The 15,995-nt window shown below is 61.9% G+C and overlaps 1 protein-coding gene across 4 annotated transcripts in view; it reads right to left on the reverse strand.

Annotated features, from left to right (window-relative positions):
* Positions 1–2,008: 2,008 nt before the first annotated feature.
* The window catches only part of TRAPPC9 (trafficking protein particle complex subunit 9), a 161,561-nt gene continuing 147,574 nt past the window's right edge, over positions 2,009–15,995 (reverse strand). For 3 of the 4 annotated variants that reach the window (XM_059672369.1, XM_059672368.1, XM_059672371.1), the window contains 2 exons: positions 3,151–3,371; positions 2,009–2,654 (listed from right to left, as the gene is read on the reverse strand). In XM_059672369.1, the coding sequence (XP_059528352.1) occupies positions 2,487–2,654; positions 3,151–3,371 (389 nt within the window). In that variant the 3' untranslated portion in view covers positions 2,009–2,486. Of the gene's footprint in view, positions 2,655–3,150; positions 3,372–15,995 lie in introns of those variants that run through there. The other variant, XM_059672372.1, reaches the window with a different exon arrangement.

Below are 15,995 nucleotides of genomic sequence, written 5' to 3' on the forward strand. Positions count from 1 at the left end.
GGCTGACTGACATTATTGAGCGCTGACTGTGTACAGGCAGAGCAGCGGCCCTTTGCCTGGACTCCCTCATTGGACCCTGGCACCAGGGGGCTGAGCTGGACTCCACCCAGCCCAAGGCCTCCTGCCTGGCGTGTCCATCCGACCTCTGTGTGTACAGCGGGTCCGGGATGGGATGGCTCAGACTGGACCCTGTCCGGGGAGCTGTGGACACATGGTCACAGGGCCCTGGAGAGTTCTAGTGTCCTGAGCAAAGGGCTGTGGCCACCTCTGCTGGAGAGTCCTCTCCGGTCCCCACCCGCCACCTCAGGGCTGCTCTCCTGTGGAGCCTGGAGCCACGGCAGCTGAAAAGATCTCGGGATCCTTGGGTGGCCGGGCTCCTGCACACGGCACACCACGCCCACCCTGTCCCACAGCAGCTGGTGTCCGCAGCTCAGTCAGTTCTCACACTGCCTACCAGAGTGGGCACAGACCGCACCCACAGGTCAGAGCTCGGTCCCACTGGCCGGCTCCAGCTCAGATGCCAGCGCAGGTGCAGGCCCCCCCACTTGTAACAGCCAGCAGTGTACTGGGGTCCCTGGCCCCCCAGGCCTGACAGTTGGCTATGACAGAGCCCAGAGCTCAGACAAACGCCTACTTACATTCCCAGGTGACCACAAGGGACGTGACAAAGGACGCAGGTGAGCGGCGGACGGAGCGAAGCACAGTGAGGTCCGGAGGGTTCCAGGGGCAGGTGCTTCTGCGTCGCCCGCGTGACCGTGAGTGCGTTCACCAGGAAGCTCCCCGCAGCCCAGGTGGGCAGGGTGGGTCCCGAACCCGATCCAGGGAGGACAGGGCGGGGTGGAGGCTCCCAGCTCCTAAGCACGCTGGTCCTTCGGCGACCAGTCCCATCCTGACGCCACCAGGGGCCCACCCAGGGGCCCACCCAGAGTCACCTTGCTGGACAAAGACACTCCCGTTGCCTGGAAATGCCAAGGGATGGGGGGGTGCTCCAGCTCCGGAACCGGGCAGGGACAAATGTCAATTTCTTCCTATCACATCCGCCTGCCTCGGCAAAAGCCCACTCCCTGCTCCCTGCCCCAGGATTCCCGGGGATGTCACTGTTGGGGACACCCCAAGGCAAGGGTCCAGTCATCCTCCTAGCAAGGGTGGGGGCACTGGGGGCCGGGACCGAGGAATGAACTCTGGGGACACGCAGGCCAGCTCAGCCGCCCCTGGCTGGGGGACTCTCTCCCTCCAGATTCCCCTGAGGATTTCGGGGCCAGGGTTCCTGTGGCAGGGCCCCTCAGGGCTCCCTTGCTGCCCCAGGGGAACCCCACTTCCCAGACGTGCTGCTTGAGCTCGTCCTGTGCAGGCTTTGCTGTGCAACCTCTAACTGAGGCCCTTCCTGGGCAGCTGCTGGGCCAGGTGTAGCCAAGGCCCGGCCTCCCTCCTGCCCTGAGCCAAGGGGAGGGAGGGCAGGGAGGGCTGCGAGGGCGCAGCTCCATGAGGGGCGAGGCCTGGGACGGTGGAGGCGGAAGGGGAGGACAGGCGCCACAGCCCCATGGCAGCTCCGCAAGCAGAATAAGGGCCTTCTCTGGGCACACAGCCCCCACCTGGCCGGGCTGCACCCTGCCTCCCTGCGAGCACCTCTGGGCAGCAAACAGTCTGCCAACCAGCCAGCCTGGCCTGGGAGACCTGGGCATGGCCCCAGAGCCCCAGAGGGACTGTGGACAGTGTCACAGGGTGAAGAGAGAGCAAGAGGCTGACATGGCCAGCGCCACCTTGGGGACTGGGGACCGGGGTGGGGGCCGGGGACCGGGGTGGGGCTGGACCTCGTGTTCTGAGCCAGGCCAAAGAAGCACATGTATGGAAGGGGCTGTGGGGTCACCGAGACAGACAGAGCCAGGATCAGCCCTCCTGGCCACCAGCCGTGTGTCGTGGGGGTCTCTGATCGGAACCCCGCGCACTGGAACCCTCACCTGAGTTGGGGCCGCCCCTGCCCACTGACGGAGGCAGGCGGACCAGCAGGGAGCCAGGCAGGCCCTTTATTGGAGAACTTGTCACAGACACACAGATACACACAGCCATGGTCCCTGGGGCCTCGCCTGGACACTGCCCAGCATCTGGCACAGGGGCTGCCTCGGGGGCTCAGGGAGAAGGGCCAGCCCTGGGCGGATTCTGAGGCCTGGGCGTCTCTGCAGGCCCACCCTGGCTGGGCTGTGATCCCAAGGTGCAGGGTCCCAGCTGGGTAGGTGAGCCTCGCCCCCTGGGGTTGGACAGCATCGGCCTTAGCGCCAGGCTCCAGCAGAGGGTCCGTGGTGGGCAGGGCGGGGAGGGGTGAGGCTGCTGTGTCTCCACACTTGGCACAGCCCAGAAAAGGTGCTGCAGGAAAAAGGGATGGAGGGGGCTGGGGCTGGGGCTGGGGCTGGGCTGGAGGAGGGACAGGAGCTACAACAAAGGCTGGGGGGCCAGACCGGGCACCCCCACAGCGCAGGCCGGACCCGGGCTCAGGCCTGGCCCTCCAGGGCGCGCACGTGCACGCTGGGCAGGCAGAACCAGGAGGGCGGCAGCTCCTTGCTTGTGCTGTCCTCATGCACCCGGACGTGCAGGAAGAAGTCGCCCGTGTAGAGGAAGAGGAGGGCCCCGAGGCAGGCCGACTGGCCCGCAGGCTGCACCTACAGGCAGGAGGGAGGTGTCAGCCCAGAGCAGCGGAGCCCAGAGCCACAGGGGACCTCTAACCTGCCCGGACAGTCACTGCACCTGTCCCAGCCTCGGCTTCGTTTCTGGGAGGCACTTCAGGTGGGGATGGGGGTGGGGCTGAAGGCACAGTGTCACGTGGGTGGAGCTTGAGGGCTGTGCCCTGTGAGGCTGGGAGGTGGGGCCAGGTGAGCTCTGTGACTCCATCAGTCCCCTGGGCCCCTGCAGTGACCATGGACAGGGAGGAGGTGACTGCATGGGGCAGGGCAATAGTGAACGGGGGACCTCAGCTGTCCTGCCCCCCCCGCCCCCCCGCCCCACTCGTCTTGTCTCCTAAACTTCCCTGGTCTCACTCCTAGGGCTCCGGATGCAGAGAAGTGAGCTGCCTAAGGCAGGCAGACCAGAGCCAGCCCAGAGGGCTGGGGGGCAGTGGGACACGACCCCGGGGCTGCATGGGGCTCCCCGACCACGCACCGCATCCAGGTAGAAGGTGCTGGAGCCCACGAAGGAGACGGCGCTGTGCAGGTCGTAGTTGTGCACGCCGTTCTGGTGGTCCTGGAAGGGGACCACGGTGAGGGCGAAGGGCCCCACGCTGCGCGCGCTCCGGTTCGTCAGCCGCACCTCCAGGCGCATGGGATCGCCCACCTGGCAGGCCGCTGCCTCGCAGTCACACGGCTGTCCGTCCACCAGCACGTCTGCCAAAGACACAGGACATGAGACTGTCAGGGACACAGCCCAGGTGGCCTCCCCTTCTCGTCCGTCTTCTTGTTCATTCATTCATTCACTCCTTCCCTCATTCATTCATCCCCTACCCCATCATCCTCCACGTCTGCCACCCCTCTGTGCCAGCTGGGTGCACGGTCCAGTCCCTGCTCTGCTGACGTGCAGGCTGGCAGGGACAGGCATGGGGCCAGAGCTCTAGGAGGGTCCCCAAGGTTGTTTGGGGCTCCAGGAGGGGCTCTAAGATACTCCCGCCCGGAAGGGCTGAGCTCTGGCCACAGTCCCCCAAGATGACAAGTGGCACCTGGCTGGGCCTTTGCGACACACACTCCTATTGACAGTGACTGGGGGTGGGGGTGTATCTGCAAACCCCCCACCACGCTCCCCTCCAAACCCATGTTTCAGGAAGCCTTCTGCGATCAAGCCTCCCCCACGTTTTGTTTCTTTAAAATCATGAGCTTTCACAGCACACTGTAAACACTTTGGGAAGTTTACGGAAGTAAAAACACTTTTGTAACAATCCCAGGCCCTGGCCCCGCCCCCTCAGCACCCCGGCGACCACTCCTGTGTCTGGGCATCCACGTTGATTAACGCGGCCGTGGGGCTGGCTGCAGTCCTGAGTTCTGCTCTCTGTGACCGTGAGGATGAGCATGTCCCCCATGTCGACGTCCGTGGGAGAATGTTCTCGGAGGCGCAGAAGATCCCAGGCAAGAAACACGCATGATGTGCCCACCCACCACGTCTCGCTGTGCCCACGTTTGCACCATGAGCTTTGTCTGAATTCAGACTCAGGAATGGAATCATTGGGACAAAAGTAAGAACGTCTAAGAGCGGCTGGTCCTAGGGTGATGGCCTCCAGGGAGGCTCCAGGGCCTGCACCTCGCAGCACCACGCCCCCAGGTGCCGACTCCACCCAGTGCTCCACCTCCCGGCGCACAGCTCGCCACACCCGCTCCTACTCCCATCACAGAGCCAAGGGGGTGCGGGGGAGGCTGCAGAGGTCCTGGGCAGCACCATTCAGTCCCGTCTCCGCATGCCTCCCTCACCCCTGCTCCGAGGCACCCGGGCAAGGAGGGCAGGCCGAGGGTAGACACAGGGTCGCCCAGCCTAGAAACCTTCCGACTGAAGAAACCCAGGTCACGTTTCCACACTCTCACTTTCTCATGACCCACAACATCTTACCTGAAGCTCTCGTGTTTACCACCTGTTTAACTATTAACCGCCTGTGTGTCTCCTCCCCCAGAAGCTCCGGAGAACTGCCACTTGCCCCTGTCCCCAAGACCCAGGCCAGGCAGACTCTGGTTCTAGTTCATATTTACTGGATGGATAGATGGGTGGATGGATGGATGGATGGATGGATGGATGGATGGATGGATGGATGAGTAAGTGAGTGGGCTTTGGGCCCAGATGCCTTCGGGACCAGCCCGTCTGTACCGTGAGGGTTAGAGGGTCAGGACCGCCCTCCCCCTTCCTAGCCTGGGTCCCTGATGGCAGCGCCAGCTCTCCCGCAGATTATTCATGCAGGAGGCTCTTGGGTAAGACATCCCAGGAGCAGATTAGGCTCTGTCCCCACAGCGTTACATGGGGCCACGGCCCACCTCCTGCCTTCCGTCCCCGCCCCATTCCCCCTCACTGTTAATACAGCCGGAGTCACGGACTTAATTTCGTCTGGCCCAGAATGCCTCCTGAAACCACCACCACGCTTATGCTACAGCACGGCCGCGACAGACACACAGGCTATAAATAGAAACCAGGAGGAGGGAGGGCCTGCGGCCGCTGGGAGGAGAAGGAAGCCCCCGGTGGCAGGCCGTCCTGGTGCCAGCCTGCCTTTGGGCCAAGGGCAGCCACGGTGGGGCGGGGGGTGCACAGGGTGAGGGAGCTCGGAGAAGGGTGGCGGAGGGGCGGGGTGGGCTGGCCCGGGGCTGGAGAAGCCCTTTTTCCCAGACAGGCTCCTGGAGGGCACGTGCAGAGCAAGGTCGGCCCTGCCGGGGCTGCCTGTGCTGCGCCCTCTGCGTTCACAACAGAAGCCGGCCCTTCTCTTGGGCACAGCCCTCGGCATCTGCCCATCGGCCACGCACACTTAGGTTTCCGTGAACGAATGAGCCCGGGAGAAGGTGGGGGAGTCGTGGAAGGGGCTTGTCCTGATCAGTCCCCTATCCAGGGCCCTTCCCCCAGCAAGCTCAGCAGCGCCCCGTCCCACTGCTCGGGTTCCTGTGGGCGACCAGAGGGCCTGTTTCTTACGCACCTGCTGGATCCAGGCCGCCGCTTGCAGGGCCACATGGGTGCCGCTCGCCAGGCCCACCAGGCCGGCACCCACAGGCGAGCAAGTGGAGGGGCACCCACAGAGCAGGCTCCTTTCGTGGCCAAAGGAAAGCTCGCAGTGGCAGCAGGCCCCAAGGTCACATGGAAATCACTTTCCGTGACAAGGAGGAGTGACCCTGCGCTTCTTGCTCAAGTGACGTACTGACAACCTGTTCACCTGTCCCTTAGCACCTGGCGCCCAAGGCAGGCAGGGGGTACTGTCCCCGGAGCCCAGACTCCCAGGGAGGCCATCCCCCTGCTGGCCCCACGACGCCCCCTGCCCGGCCCTTGGTGACTATAAGAAACAGGGGAGGCTCGGTAGACTTGAGGTGCAAATACCTAATTTCAGATAAAAAACTTTTAAGGCTTAAGAGCAACGCGGAGGGATTAGTGAGGCGACAGCCGGGAAGGGCGGGAGTGAGCTCACCAAGCCGGCTTCGCTTCGGCCAAGCACACTGAAATGCCCATTGCTCAAGGCACCGCACCCGTCTAGCCCACGTAAATCTGGGTGAGCCGAAGTCTGAGTCAGATTGACTCCAGCGAGGCCTGGATTGGGGGTCAACCCAGGAGCTCTGACAGCCGCGCCGGGACGTGAGGGAGCGCGGAGGCCGGGCCTGCTGTGGGCCTGGCTTCACCTGCTCAACGGCAGCCAGCGGGCCTCGGGGCGGCACAGGCAGGCCCGGCGCGAAACCTCACAACTCCAAGTACCCAGCACAAAGTGGTGACCTTTCTCTAAGGCCAAGGGAGCACGTGCAAGGTGCCTAACCGACCGGCAACCTTACCCTCTTTACTGATGAGAGTCAAGAAACTGACCTTTTCTCTGTGGCTGTTAGGAAGCTCAGAGTCAAAAGGACAGCCATCGAACCTTTGGTAGCCATATTAGTCCCCCACCCCAACATTCATTCTCCCTCTCTCTCTCTCTCTCTTTCTCTCTCTCTCTCTCTTGCACACCCACTCCACCAGTCTTGACCAACTATGCCAAATACGGTTCCCTTATCCAGGTTTCTAAATGTCATAGGGCTACTTTTCCATATATTGAGTTTTAAAAAGAGGTCAAAAGCATGGACAGTGGCCAGGAGGTGGGGGTGACCATGTTCTGAGCAAGGGTTTAAGGCAGCGGTTCTCAACCTGGGGGTCGAACGACCCTTTCACAGGGGTCGCCTAAGACCATCGGAAAACACATATATAATTACATATTGTTTTTGTGATGAATCACTATGCTTTAATTATGTTCAATTTGTAACAATGAAAATACATCCTGCATATCAGATATTTACATGACGATTCATAACAGTAGCAAAATTACAGTTATGAAGTAGCAACGCAAATAATTTTATGGTTGGGGGTCACCACACCATGAGGAACTGTATTAAAGGGTCGCGGCATTAGGAAGGTTGAGAACCACTGGTCTAAGGCAAAGAGGCACCTGGGGAGGTGGGCTCCCCCCACCTCCCCGTCACCCTTGCCCCCACCTGGAGCCCCCGCAGGGCTGGGCGGGGGCCTTTCTTTGGGGTGAGCTGGCTCAGGGAGGCAGCTGGAGGCGAGTGACAGGCGGGCGGGCGGCCTGCACAGCTCAGCTCTGATCCCAGTTGCAAGGTCACGGGTAGAGCACAGGCTCGTCTTGCCCCGGGGCAGTTACCAAGTGAGCGCCTGTCAGGTGGAGCCCTGCTCTGCATCTGCCAGGGCACGTGCGGTGACAGTGATGGAGGTAGCTAATCAGTGCGTGAGCCAGAGCGCCTGGCCCTCAGCGCCCAGGGAGGAGGCCGGGCAGGACCCACATGTGTAATTACCCTCAAGGCAGGAGCGCCCCAAGGAGCGGCTTGGCTCTCTCGGGTAAATAATTTACTTTTACAACTTTCCATTAAAGATTAAAGGGAATTAAATTAAAATTAGGCGAGTGGAGAGGAAATCGCGCCGCCCCGGGTTCTCTGTGGAGAGGTTCCTGGCTTCCCCAGCGTGCCCACCGCGAGCCGGGCCTGGCACAGGCCTCCAGGGGTGGGGCCCATGGAGGAGAGCCCGGGGAAGGTGTGGGGAGCTCACAGAGCGGTGAGGGCGGCCCAGAGGGCGTCTTGGCGTGGCCCGTGGCTGCTGTGGGCCATGGCGAACCCCTGTCCTCAACAGCGGGAAGAAACACATGGCCAACACCACACACCCTCCTGTGGGAGTGCCCTCCCCACCAGGCCAGGGTTCTCGGGCCACACAGGTGCCCACTGCAGGGCCAGGTGAGCCCCTTCCGAAGCCAGGGCTGCTGCCTCCTTGTCTGAAAATGGGAGGAGGCAGCGTCTGGCCAGAGGGCTGGTGGGTGCAGAGGAGATGTGTCCGGAGAGGGCTGAGGTCCCAGTGTGGAGAGAACACAGGTCCTGGCCCACAAACACAGGCCTCCCACAATCCCTTTCTCCTGGTGGACAGAACTAAATGAACTGAGGAGCAGAGGAGGGAGGAATCGTGGGATGGGCAGGGCCATGGTGGGTGGGACCACGATGGGTGGGGCCGTGGGATGCGCAGGGTCATATGTGGGTGGGCCGTGGGATGGGCGGGGTCGTATGTGGGTGGGCCGTGGGATGGGCAGGGCATCCCTGATGTTTGGGGCTTTGTCACAGCATTTATCTGAGACATTCGCAGGCCTCCAGCACTCATCTAACCAGCCCTCTCGTCAGAAGGGAACATGAGCCCAGCAGGGAGCTGACACGCTCCGGCCACACTGTGCGCTGGCGCTGGCGCGGGCACGGGAACCCGGAACAGAACCGCACCAGGAACGCCTGCCGGCTAGAGGCAATGCCTCTGTTAGGTCCTCTGCTTCCACCTTTTCTGGGACAAGCACTTCAGACAACAGAAGACAAACCAGGGAAAGGCAGGCGGGGAAACGGGACATGTGCCTGCTGGCGGGCATTACGCAGAGACAGCCTCTGAGAGCAGCAGAGAATGTGAAATGACTCGTCTGTCCCCACGCAACGTCTACCGGTTCAGTCCTCATCTTCATCTTCCCTCCAGCCTTTCTAAATAAAGCGAGGATTCCTGCCGCCCGGCGGGACCCTCCACCCTGCCCGGGGCTCTGCGCCCGCCTGGTCCTCACCACGCCGTGTCATCCGGCCTCGGACCATCTTGCCGGCAGGGTCGGGTCACACACGAGGGAGGGAGCATGGGGAGGTTTCATGCCCCTGGCCCTGTGCACAAGCGGTGCCCTGCCTCTGCCGGGGAGTCTGCCTGCCTCAGGTCCGCCTCACTCCCTGGGAAGCCTGCCCTCCCGGTGCCTTGGTCTCTGAACTCGGCCTTCTGCACTTCCCTGCCTCCACCAACAGAGTCCCGAGGGCCAGGACCTGGGCCCCCCCTCGGTTCCCGGTGCCCAGCAGGGCCAGCGTACGGGGTCTCTGCCAGGTGTGCAGACCTCCCACTGGCTGGTGGTGGGGCCAGGCCAGCGGGGAGCCAGCCGGGAGCCAGCCCAGGGGAAGAGGGGCTTGCAGAGGAGACAAATGGTGCAGATGCAGAAGTGACGCCGCTGCCCCTCCAGAGTGTTCGAGGCCTGGCTGAGACTGTGCCCTCTCCACACCCGCAACCTGTGCCCCTCCCGCCGTACGTCCCCCACAGCACACGCGATGCCCTCATGCGTCCCCTTGCCGACTCCCACTGGCCTTCTCGACACTCAGCTTGAACAGCACCTCCTCCAGGAAGGCTTCCTGACCCCGGCCCTGCCCAAGCCCCTCTCACTGAGGGCCGGCTCCACACAGGCTTTTCTGTTGAGGGGCTGTCTCCCGCTATGGAGCTGAGGGCTCACTCAGTGAACTGACAGTGACCCCACACGCCCCCGAGCCTCTGCTCCCCGATCTGTTACATGAGAGGATCGGGCCAGATGATTTCAAAACAGGCTCAGCCCCACTGAGTCTACACGCAGACCCTTCCCGACTCTGCACACTGCCCACCTGTTTTCATACCAGCTTATAATCCCTGGCAACAGAGGGAGGCTCCCCCACTTTGCTTACTGAAGGTGTTGGTCTTGGTTTGGTGGGGTCCCCGGTTAGAGTGACCCCCAAGGCTCCCTTCTTTTTCTTTTTTTTAAAATATATTTTATTGATTTTCTACAGAGAGGAAGGGAGAGAGACAGAGAGTTAGAAACATCGATGAGAGAGAAACATCGATCAGCTGCCTCCTGCACATCTCCCACTGGGGATGTGCCCGCAACCCAGGCACATGCCCCTGACCGGAATCGAACCTGGGACCCCTCAGTCCGCAAGCCGACGCTCTATCCACTGAGCCAAACCGGTTTCAGCCCCAAGGCTCCCTTCTAAACTGCTTAGTGATCTGGGCTCCTGTGTCCCAACCTAGGAGCAAGAATCAGATTCTTTGTCTCTGCCGTTACAAACTCAACACCACTAGACTGCAGGTCACCCCTCCGTCCATCCACCCACCCACTGACCCATCCACCAATCCATTCCTCTATCACCGCTCAGACATCCACCCATCCACCCACCACACACTGACCCATCCACCAATCCATTCATCTATCACCGCTCAGACATCCACCCATCCACCCACCACCCACTGACGCATCCACCAATCCATTCATCTATCACCCTCTCTCTCATCCATCCACCCACCCACCCATCCACTTACCACCCACTATCCATCAACCTGTTCATCCATCCACCCCCCCACCCACCTATCCACCCATCCACACATCCACCCACAACCCACTCACCTACCTACTCACCACTCTCTTCCATCCACCCATCTACCCATCTAGCCACCTGGCCACCCACCCCCAGCAGGGACTCAATTCTGGAGCCTGGCCGAGTGTCTGACTGCAAGTCCAGGGACGCAGTGGCACACAGGCTGGGCCACAGCGCAGGGTGAGTGCAGTGAGAGGGGTGTGTCGGGGTGCTGCTCTGGCAGGAAGGGAGGGTACTGAGCTCGCGGGTCTCCCAGGAGGCACAGAAGGGGGACTTTCACCCAGTGAACGCCCGTGGAGGACTGAGTCTGCGATCCGCCAGTGGCTGAGGTGATGGGACCAGCCTCTGACTATCCAACGAGCAGCAGCCACACGGCTTCCGGGAGAAACTGGAGCGTTTAAAAGCAACTTGGAAATGACTGCCTGCTGTGCTGTCTGCTTAATTAGCAGGAAAGTGATTTCAGCCGCAGAGCAGCGCCCTGGGCGGGACCAGGGTCCCAACACGGGGTTGGCAGCTGGCTCTCCACCATCCACGGCGGCTGTGGAGGAGACACAGGCCGCCAGGCCCACCCACTCCATATGAGGGGCTCAGGGCAAAAGCTCGTGGAGACCACCTGCCCCACGTCCAAATACTCGCAAGCTACAGACCAAGTTAACAAAGGCGATCGAAACCGTGTTTCTCCTCCTAACTTCACAACACGTCTCCAGAAGGCCGCGTTCAAGCTGCAACTCTGTGGCTCAGAGCAGAGTCCTGGGCGGAGGTGTTAGAGGGCAGTCCTGCTGCTCCCCCTCCACGCGGCAGCCAGGAGCTCTCAGCTCATCCCACGGGTCCGCCTCCTCCAGGCTGGGGTCCCCATTCTGACTCCAGACCCACGGAGCCCACCTTTGAGCACCTCCAGCAGGTGACAGGTGTACGGGCAGGGCTCCCCAAAGCAGCAGACTTGCCCCAAGCCCCCGCCCCGGCTCCAGGCTGAGGCGCCCTCCCCACAGGGATGGCCTGACAGCAACCCTGACCGCTGAGCCACCCAGCTCTGGCCTCACTCTCCAGGCCCAGCCGCTCCCCAAAGCCTGTAGCCTCCCTGCTCTGGTCTCCAGCTCCAAAGCCCTGAGCGCTGCACCCCGCCCGGGCAAGGGCACACCTCCTCCCTCCTGCCTCTGTGCCCGCCCTCCTCTGCGTACGTCCTGGTGCTGAGTTCAGATAAGACCTGAAGGAGAGACGGGTGGCGTTCTGAGGTGGAGCAGACACAGCCTTGCCCACCTGCAAGACCCCATCTCCCTCCGGGCCCCACCCATCAGAGGGGAAGCCACCTGCACAGGGTCTTGGCTAAGGAAAACCTCCACGTGCCCCTGCAAAGGGGCAGCGCTGGGGGCTGGCTGGAGCGAGGGCTGCTGCCTTAGGAACCAGGAAGAATGGTCTGTAATGAGCATATTCAGAGCCGTATGCAAATCAGGTGCTTGAAAACAGCTTGTTCTCTTCAATAATTCAATCATCTCCACCTCCCTCCTCTTCTGGGCACAAGTGTTTGCTAGCAGGCGGGCCGGCCGGGGCGCCTGCGGGCAGAAGCCTGGCCTCGGAAGGAGGGGGGCTGGCCTCTCCTCACCGCCCTGAGCTCCTGGGGTTACCCAGGCCTGCGCTGGGCCCAGGGTGACAGCCTGGAGGCCAGAAGCAGGAACTTTAGGAGCGTGTACAAGGCAGGAACGCCCTCCAAAGGCAGAGCCCACACCCAGGCTTCTGAACTACACCCTGGATCTGTCTGTCCACGCCCCAGCTCACACGCGCCTGCGCCGCGCCCATCAGGGTCCGGCCGCCAGCCTTCTCCCGCACCGGACTGCAGCTCGGAAACCAGCCCTGGCCCCCTTTAAGGACAGACACTGGTCGTGGGAGAGCTTTACGCCCAGGGTGACAGGCACAAAACAGAGTGTTGTTCATAGAGGCAACATCCAACACAAAGCAATCAACGGGGAATGTTTGCTGTTTCTCTTTCTCACGAGGCCTCGGGGAGCTGTCAAATCCCTTTGGCCCCAAACAGGGAGGGACAGAGACAAGAGGAGGAGCCCAGACCAGGCTGTCCTGTCTGCTGGCACAGGATGCGTGTCCTCGGGGTAGTGAACCCGGGGGGGGGGGGGGGGTCAGGGGGTCCTGGGGCCTCTGCCCCTGCAGCCCTGCGCGTCCCAGAGAGCGCATGAGGGCTGCTCGCTCCACTCCAGGTGCCTCCACAGGGTCACGGCTGGTCCAAACAAGCTGTAGCTCCGTCTAGAGTAGACCCTTCACCAGATCGTACTAACTTCAGGGCCAGGTCTCGGAATCCCATGACACTCCAGCCGGGACTCTGCACTGACCACCATGGCCTGGGAGAGGACTTGCCATTTCGGGCAGTTTCCTCATCTGATGTGCCCGCCTGGCCCCGTGTGAAGACAACGCAGGGAGAGGAAGCCAGGGGCCACGAGAGAGGAGGGCCAGATTTCTCCTGCCCACACCAGCAGAGAGCTGCGGGCTGACCCCGAGGCCCCTCGTCCTCACCAGGACCCATCTGGGGGTTAGGTGGGCCCAGGGAGGAGCCCAGGCAGGTGCCGGGCGCAGGGGCGGAGATTCCAAAGGCAGGAGGCATGGGAGCCAGGCGGGAGGTGGGCAGGTGGGTGTGGCTGGCTGGGCCCAGATCCCGCAGAGACAAGGGAACTGGCGGGCGTGATGGATGCTCGGTCCAGGAAGAAGCACACGCATGACACATGCACGACACACGGTGGGGAATCTCGCACACCCGCCGTCAGAGCGCGCACGGGAGGTGCAGGGCCTGTCTCTCCTGGCCTGGCCGCTGACACAGATTTTGAAGGAAAATAAAAGCTATTGCTGGCAAGAGTCCAGGGAAATGGATATGTTCCTCAGCCTATTAGCGTCTGAAAGCTGTTACACTAACGGAGGGCGATCTCCATGTGAGGAGCAAACAGCCCTGAGAAAGCAGACACCCCCACCCCCCCACTCACAGTCCTACCGCAGAACCTTGTCAGGGAGGGGGGGCTGGGCCTGCAACCCTGAGCGCCTGCAGCTGACCCGTCCAACAGAGGGGCGCCACAGGAATTAGGGACACTTGGATAAAGGGGTATGTGCAGCCACTGAGACCCAAGCCTCGGACCTGTGCACGCTCGGTGTGAAGACGGTGACCCGATGACCGCGCCCAGGGAGGAAAAGCAGAGCTATGCCCACAGCCCCTGTGTGTCTCGTGTCTGTGACACGCACAGCCCACCCTTGCGCAGCGTGGTTCGAACCATGCGGGTCCACCACACACTCTTCTCGTCTCGACTCGTGAACCGACAACGGACACTTACTGCATCGATAGATGCCACCCAGGCTGCGGCGGCGTTTCCCTTCCGATGGTTTCTGAGTACCATTCTCTCTCCAGCCCACTTCACTATGAGACAGTGCGCTGCGCAGAACACACAGCTGTGGTAACTGTTTGTGTTCCTGGTAAGACTCCGGTCAACCGCAGGCTGTCAGTCGCTAAGTGGGGGGCTACATTTATGTTTTATAGATGGATTTCCAACTGTGTGGGGGTTGGCACCCCTAGGGCCTGCCGTTCCAGTGTCAACTGTACATAGGAAATAACCCAGACAACCACAGACCGTTTGTTAATGGTTAACGCCTCTGGGTGATCAGGTGATCACTGATATTTAACGTCTTTGTATTTACCTATAATTGTTATTTTCTAAATGAGCATGAATTTTTAAAAATTTGTCGATGAGGTTTATCTGAACAGAGAGCACATAACCCACTTTTATTCTTATCTTTGTAACAACCTGTATTAGAAGCATACCAACGTGCATCAAGTCTAATGTTATGGGTAACCTGGGTCTCCCCAAATCCATACACTAGGGTTCTGACACCCCCGCCCCGGCCGTCACTGTCCATAACTGGAGAGGACCTTTGAAGAGGTGACGGAGTGGAAGTGTGTGGCCAGGGTGGGCCCTGACCCAGTGTGGCTGGTGCCAGCACAGCAGGCGGCTGGAGCCCGGGGTCACAGGGGGCCCAGGCATGGTGGGCACCTGCCTCTCAGCACCCCCGGTCTGGGCTGCCTGCCGGGCCACCTCCCGCACCATGGGCCAGGCCTCACTCCCGGCAGCGTGTCCTCAGCCCCACACGCTGTGCCCACGTGGCGAGCGGCGCTGGGGGAGGCTGTTGCGCCGCTCAGGGCCGCCAACTGGGTCTCGGCCTCTGTGTCTCCAGAGGCTGGCGCTTGAATAGGTTTTAACTAAAATCTAGAGTAAATGCCAGACAGGCCTTCGTGCTGACGGGGCCGCTGCAATGAAGCAAATGAAGATGAATCTCCCAGAGTTCACGGCTGCAAGGCCCCCAGGACCTCGGGGGAGTCTGTCCTGAGGCCCTCCCTTCAGCAGAGCTCAGGTGGGAGGTCACGGGTCCTGAAGGGCAGACTGCCCAAGGGAAACTGAGGCAGAGTTGGTAGAGGAAACCCTGGGATGGACCTCTCGGTTGATGGGGCAGCAGCTGCCCACTCCCATACCCTTCCTCCCCATGGTTGCCATGCTCCACGCTCGGTCACTGCCAGGGCCTCCTGGGCATCCCGCCTGCCCCCACGGCACAGCTCTTCCCTGTGCCAGGCTCCCCCAGCTCCCCCAACTGTGCCAGGCTCACCCAGCTCCCCCCTGTATCAGGCTCACCCAGCTCCCCCCTATGCCAGGGGCTCCTCTAGAAAGAAGTCAAACCTTCTAGAGAGAAACCAAGTGGATAGGCTGGCACAGCGCCTGCTCATGGAGCCCAGTACAGTGGGGAAGGCAGGCAACACTCGGACCGGTTCTGAGAGAGGGTGGTGTGGGCGGTGCTGGACCACTGCTGGGGAAGGCCGGTGGCTGCAGGACAGTGCGCAGCGGCACTTTCCGGGCTGGCCTGGGTGGTGGGGGAGGAAGAGAGGCCTTGGAGGGCAGGGCGGGAGGGACAGGTAGATGGAAGTCACTGGGGTCAAGCAGAGTGACAGCTGGCTCACGGGTGCAGGGGTCACTCGGGCTGCTGGCTGGAGAGACCTGGGCAGTGATGCCGAGAGGGGGTGGGAGGTGAGCAGCGGCCCAGCAGAGGGGAAGGCGGCCGGAGGCCAGGGCCGGGGGCAGTGGGGCCGGGGCTGGTCAGCCTTGGGCCCTCTGCATGGCCATGCACACGTGTGCAAACACCTTGACTGCTCGCGGCCTCGGCCTGACCTGTGATGTCCACTCAGACGTGTCACCATCCAGCTGGGCCACCTCCTCTTGGGGCCATCAGCCAGGCGCTCCCGGACTCGCCCCTCAGACTTGCCATGCTCCCTGCCTCGGCCTCCCCGGGGCTGAGCGGACAGGGACACTGGGCTTCGTCACATTTACCACAGGAAGGCCAGCGTCTTCCTGTCACCCTGAGGGACTGGCAGTGGTAATGACTGAGATGGTCCTTCTCCGACAGGGCCGTGAAAGCTCCGCAAGGGAGGAGCTGCCCGACTGACCCACAGCAAGAGACAAGGATGGGGAACTGCCTTCTGCTGCCTGGGCCCAACCCCGCCCAGCCAGGGACATGCATCCAGGGAGCGACTGAGAACTGAGCTGTCAACAACAGGGTCTGCCGGTCAGGAGGGAAGCACCCCGCTGGCGCCCTGCGGCCTTG

Source organism: Myotis daubentonii, chromosome 17, assembly GCF_963259705.1.
Source record: "Myotis daubentonii chromosome 17, mMyoDau2.1, whole genome shotgun sequence".
Taxonomy (NCBI): domain Eukaryota; kingdom Metazoa; phylum Chordata; class Mammalia; order Chiroptera; family Vespertilionidae; genus Myotis; species Myotis daubentonii.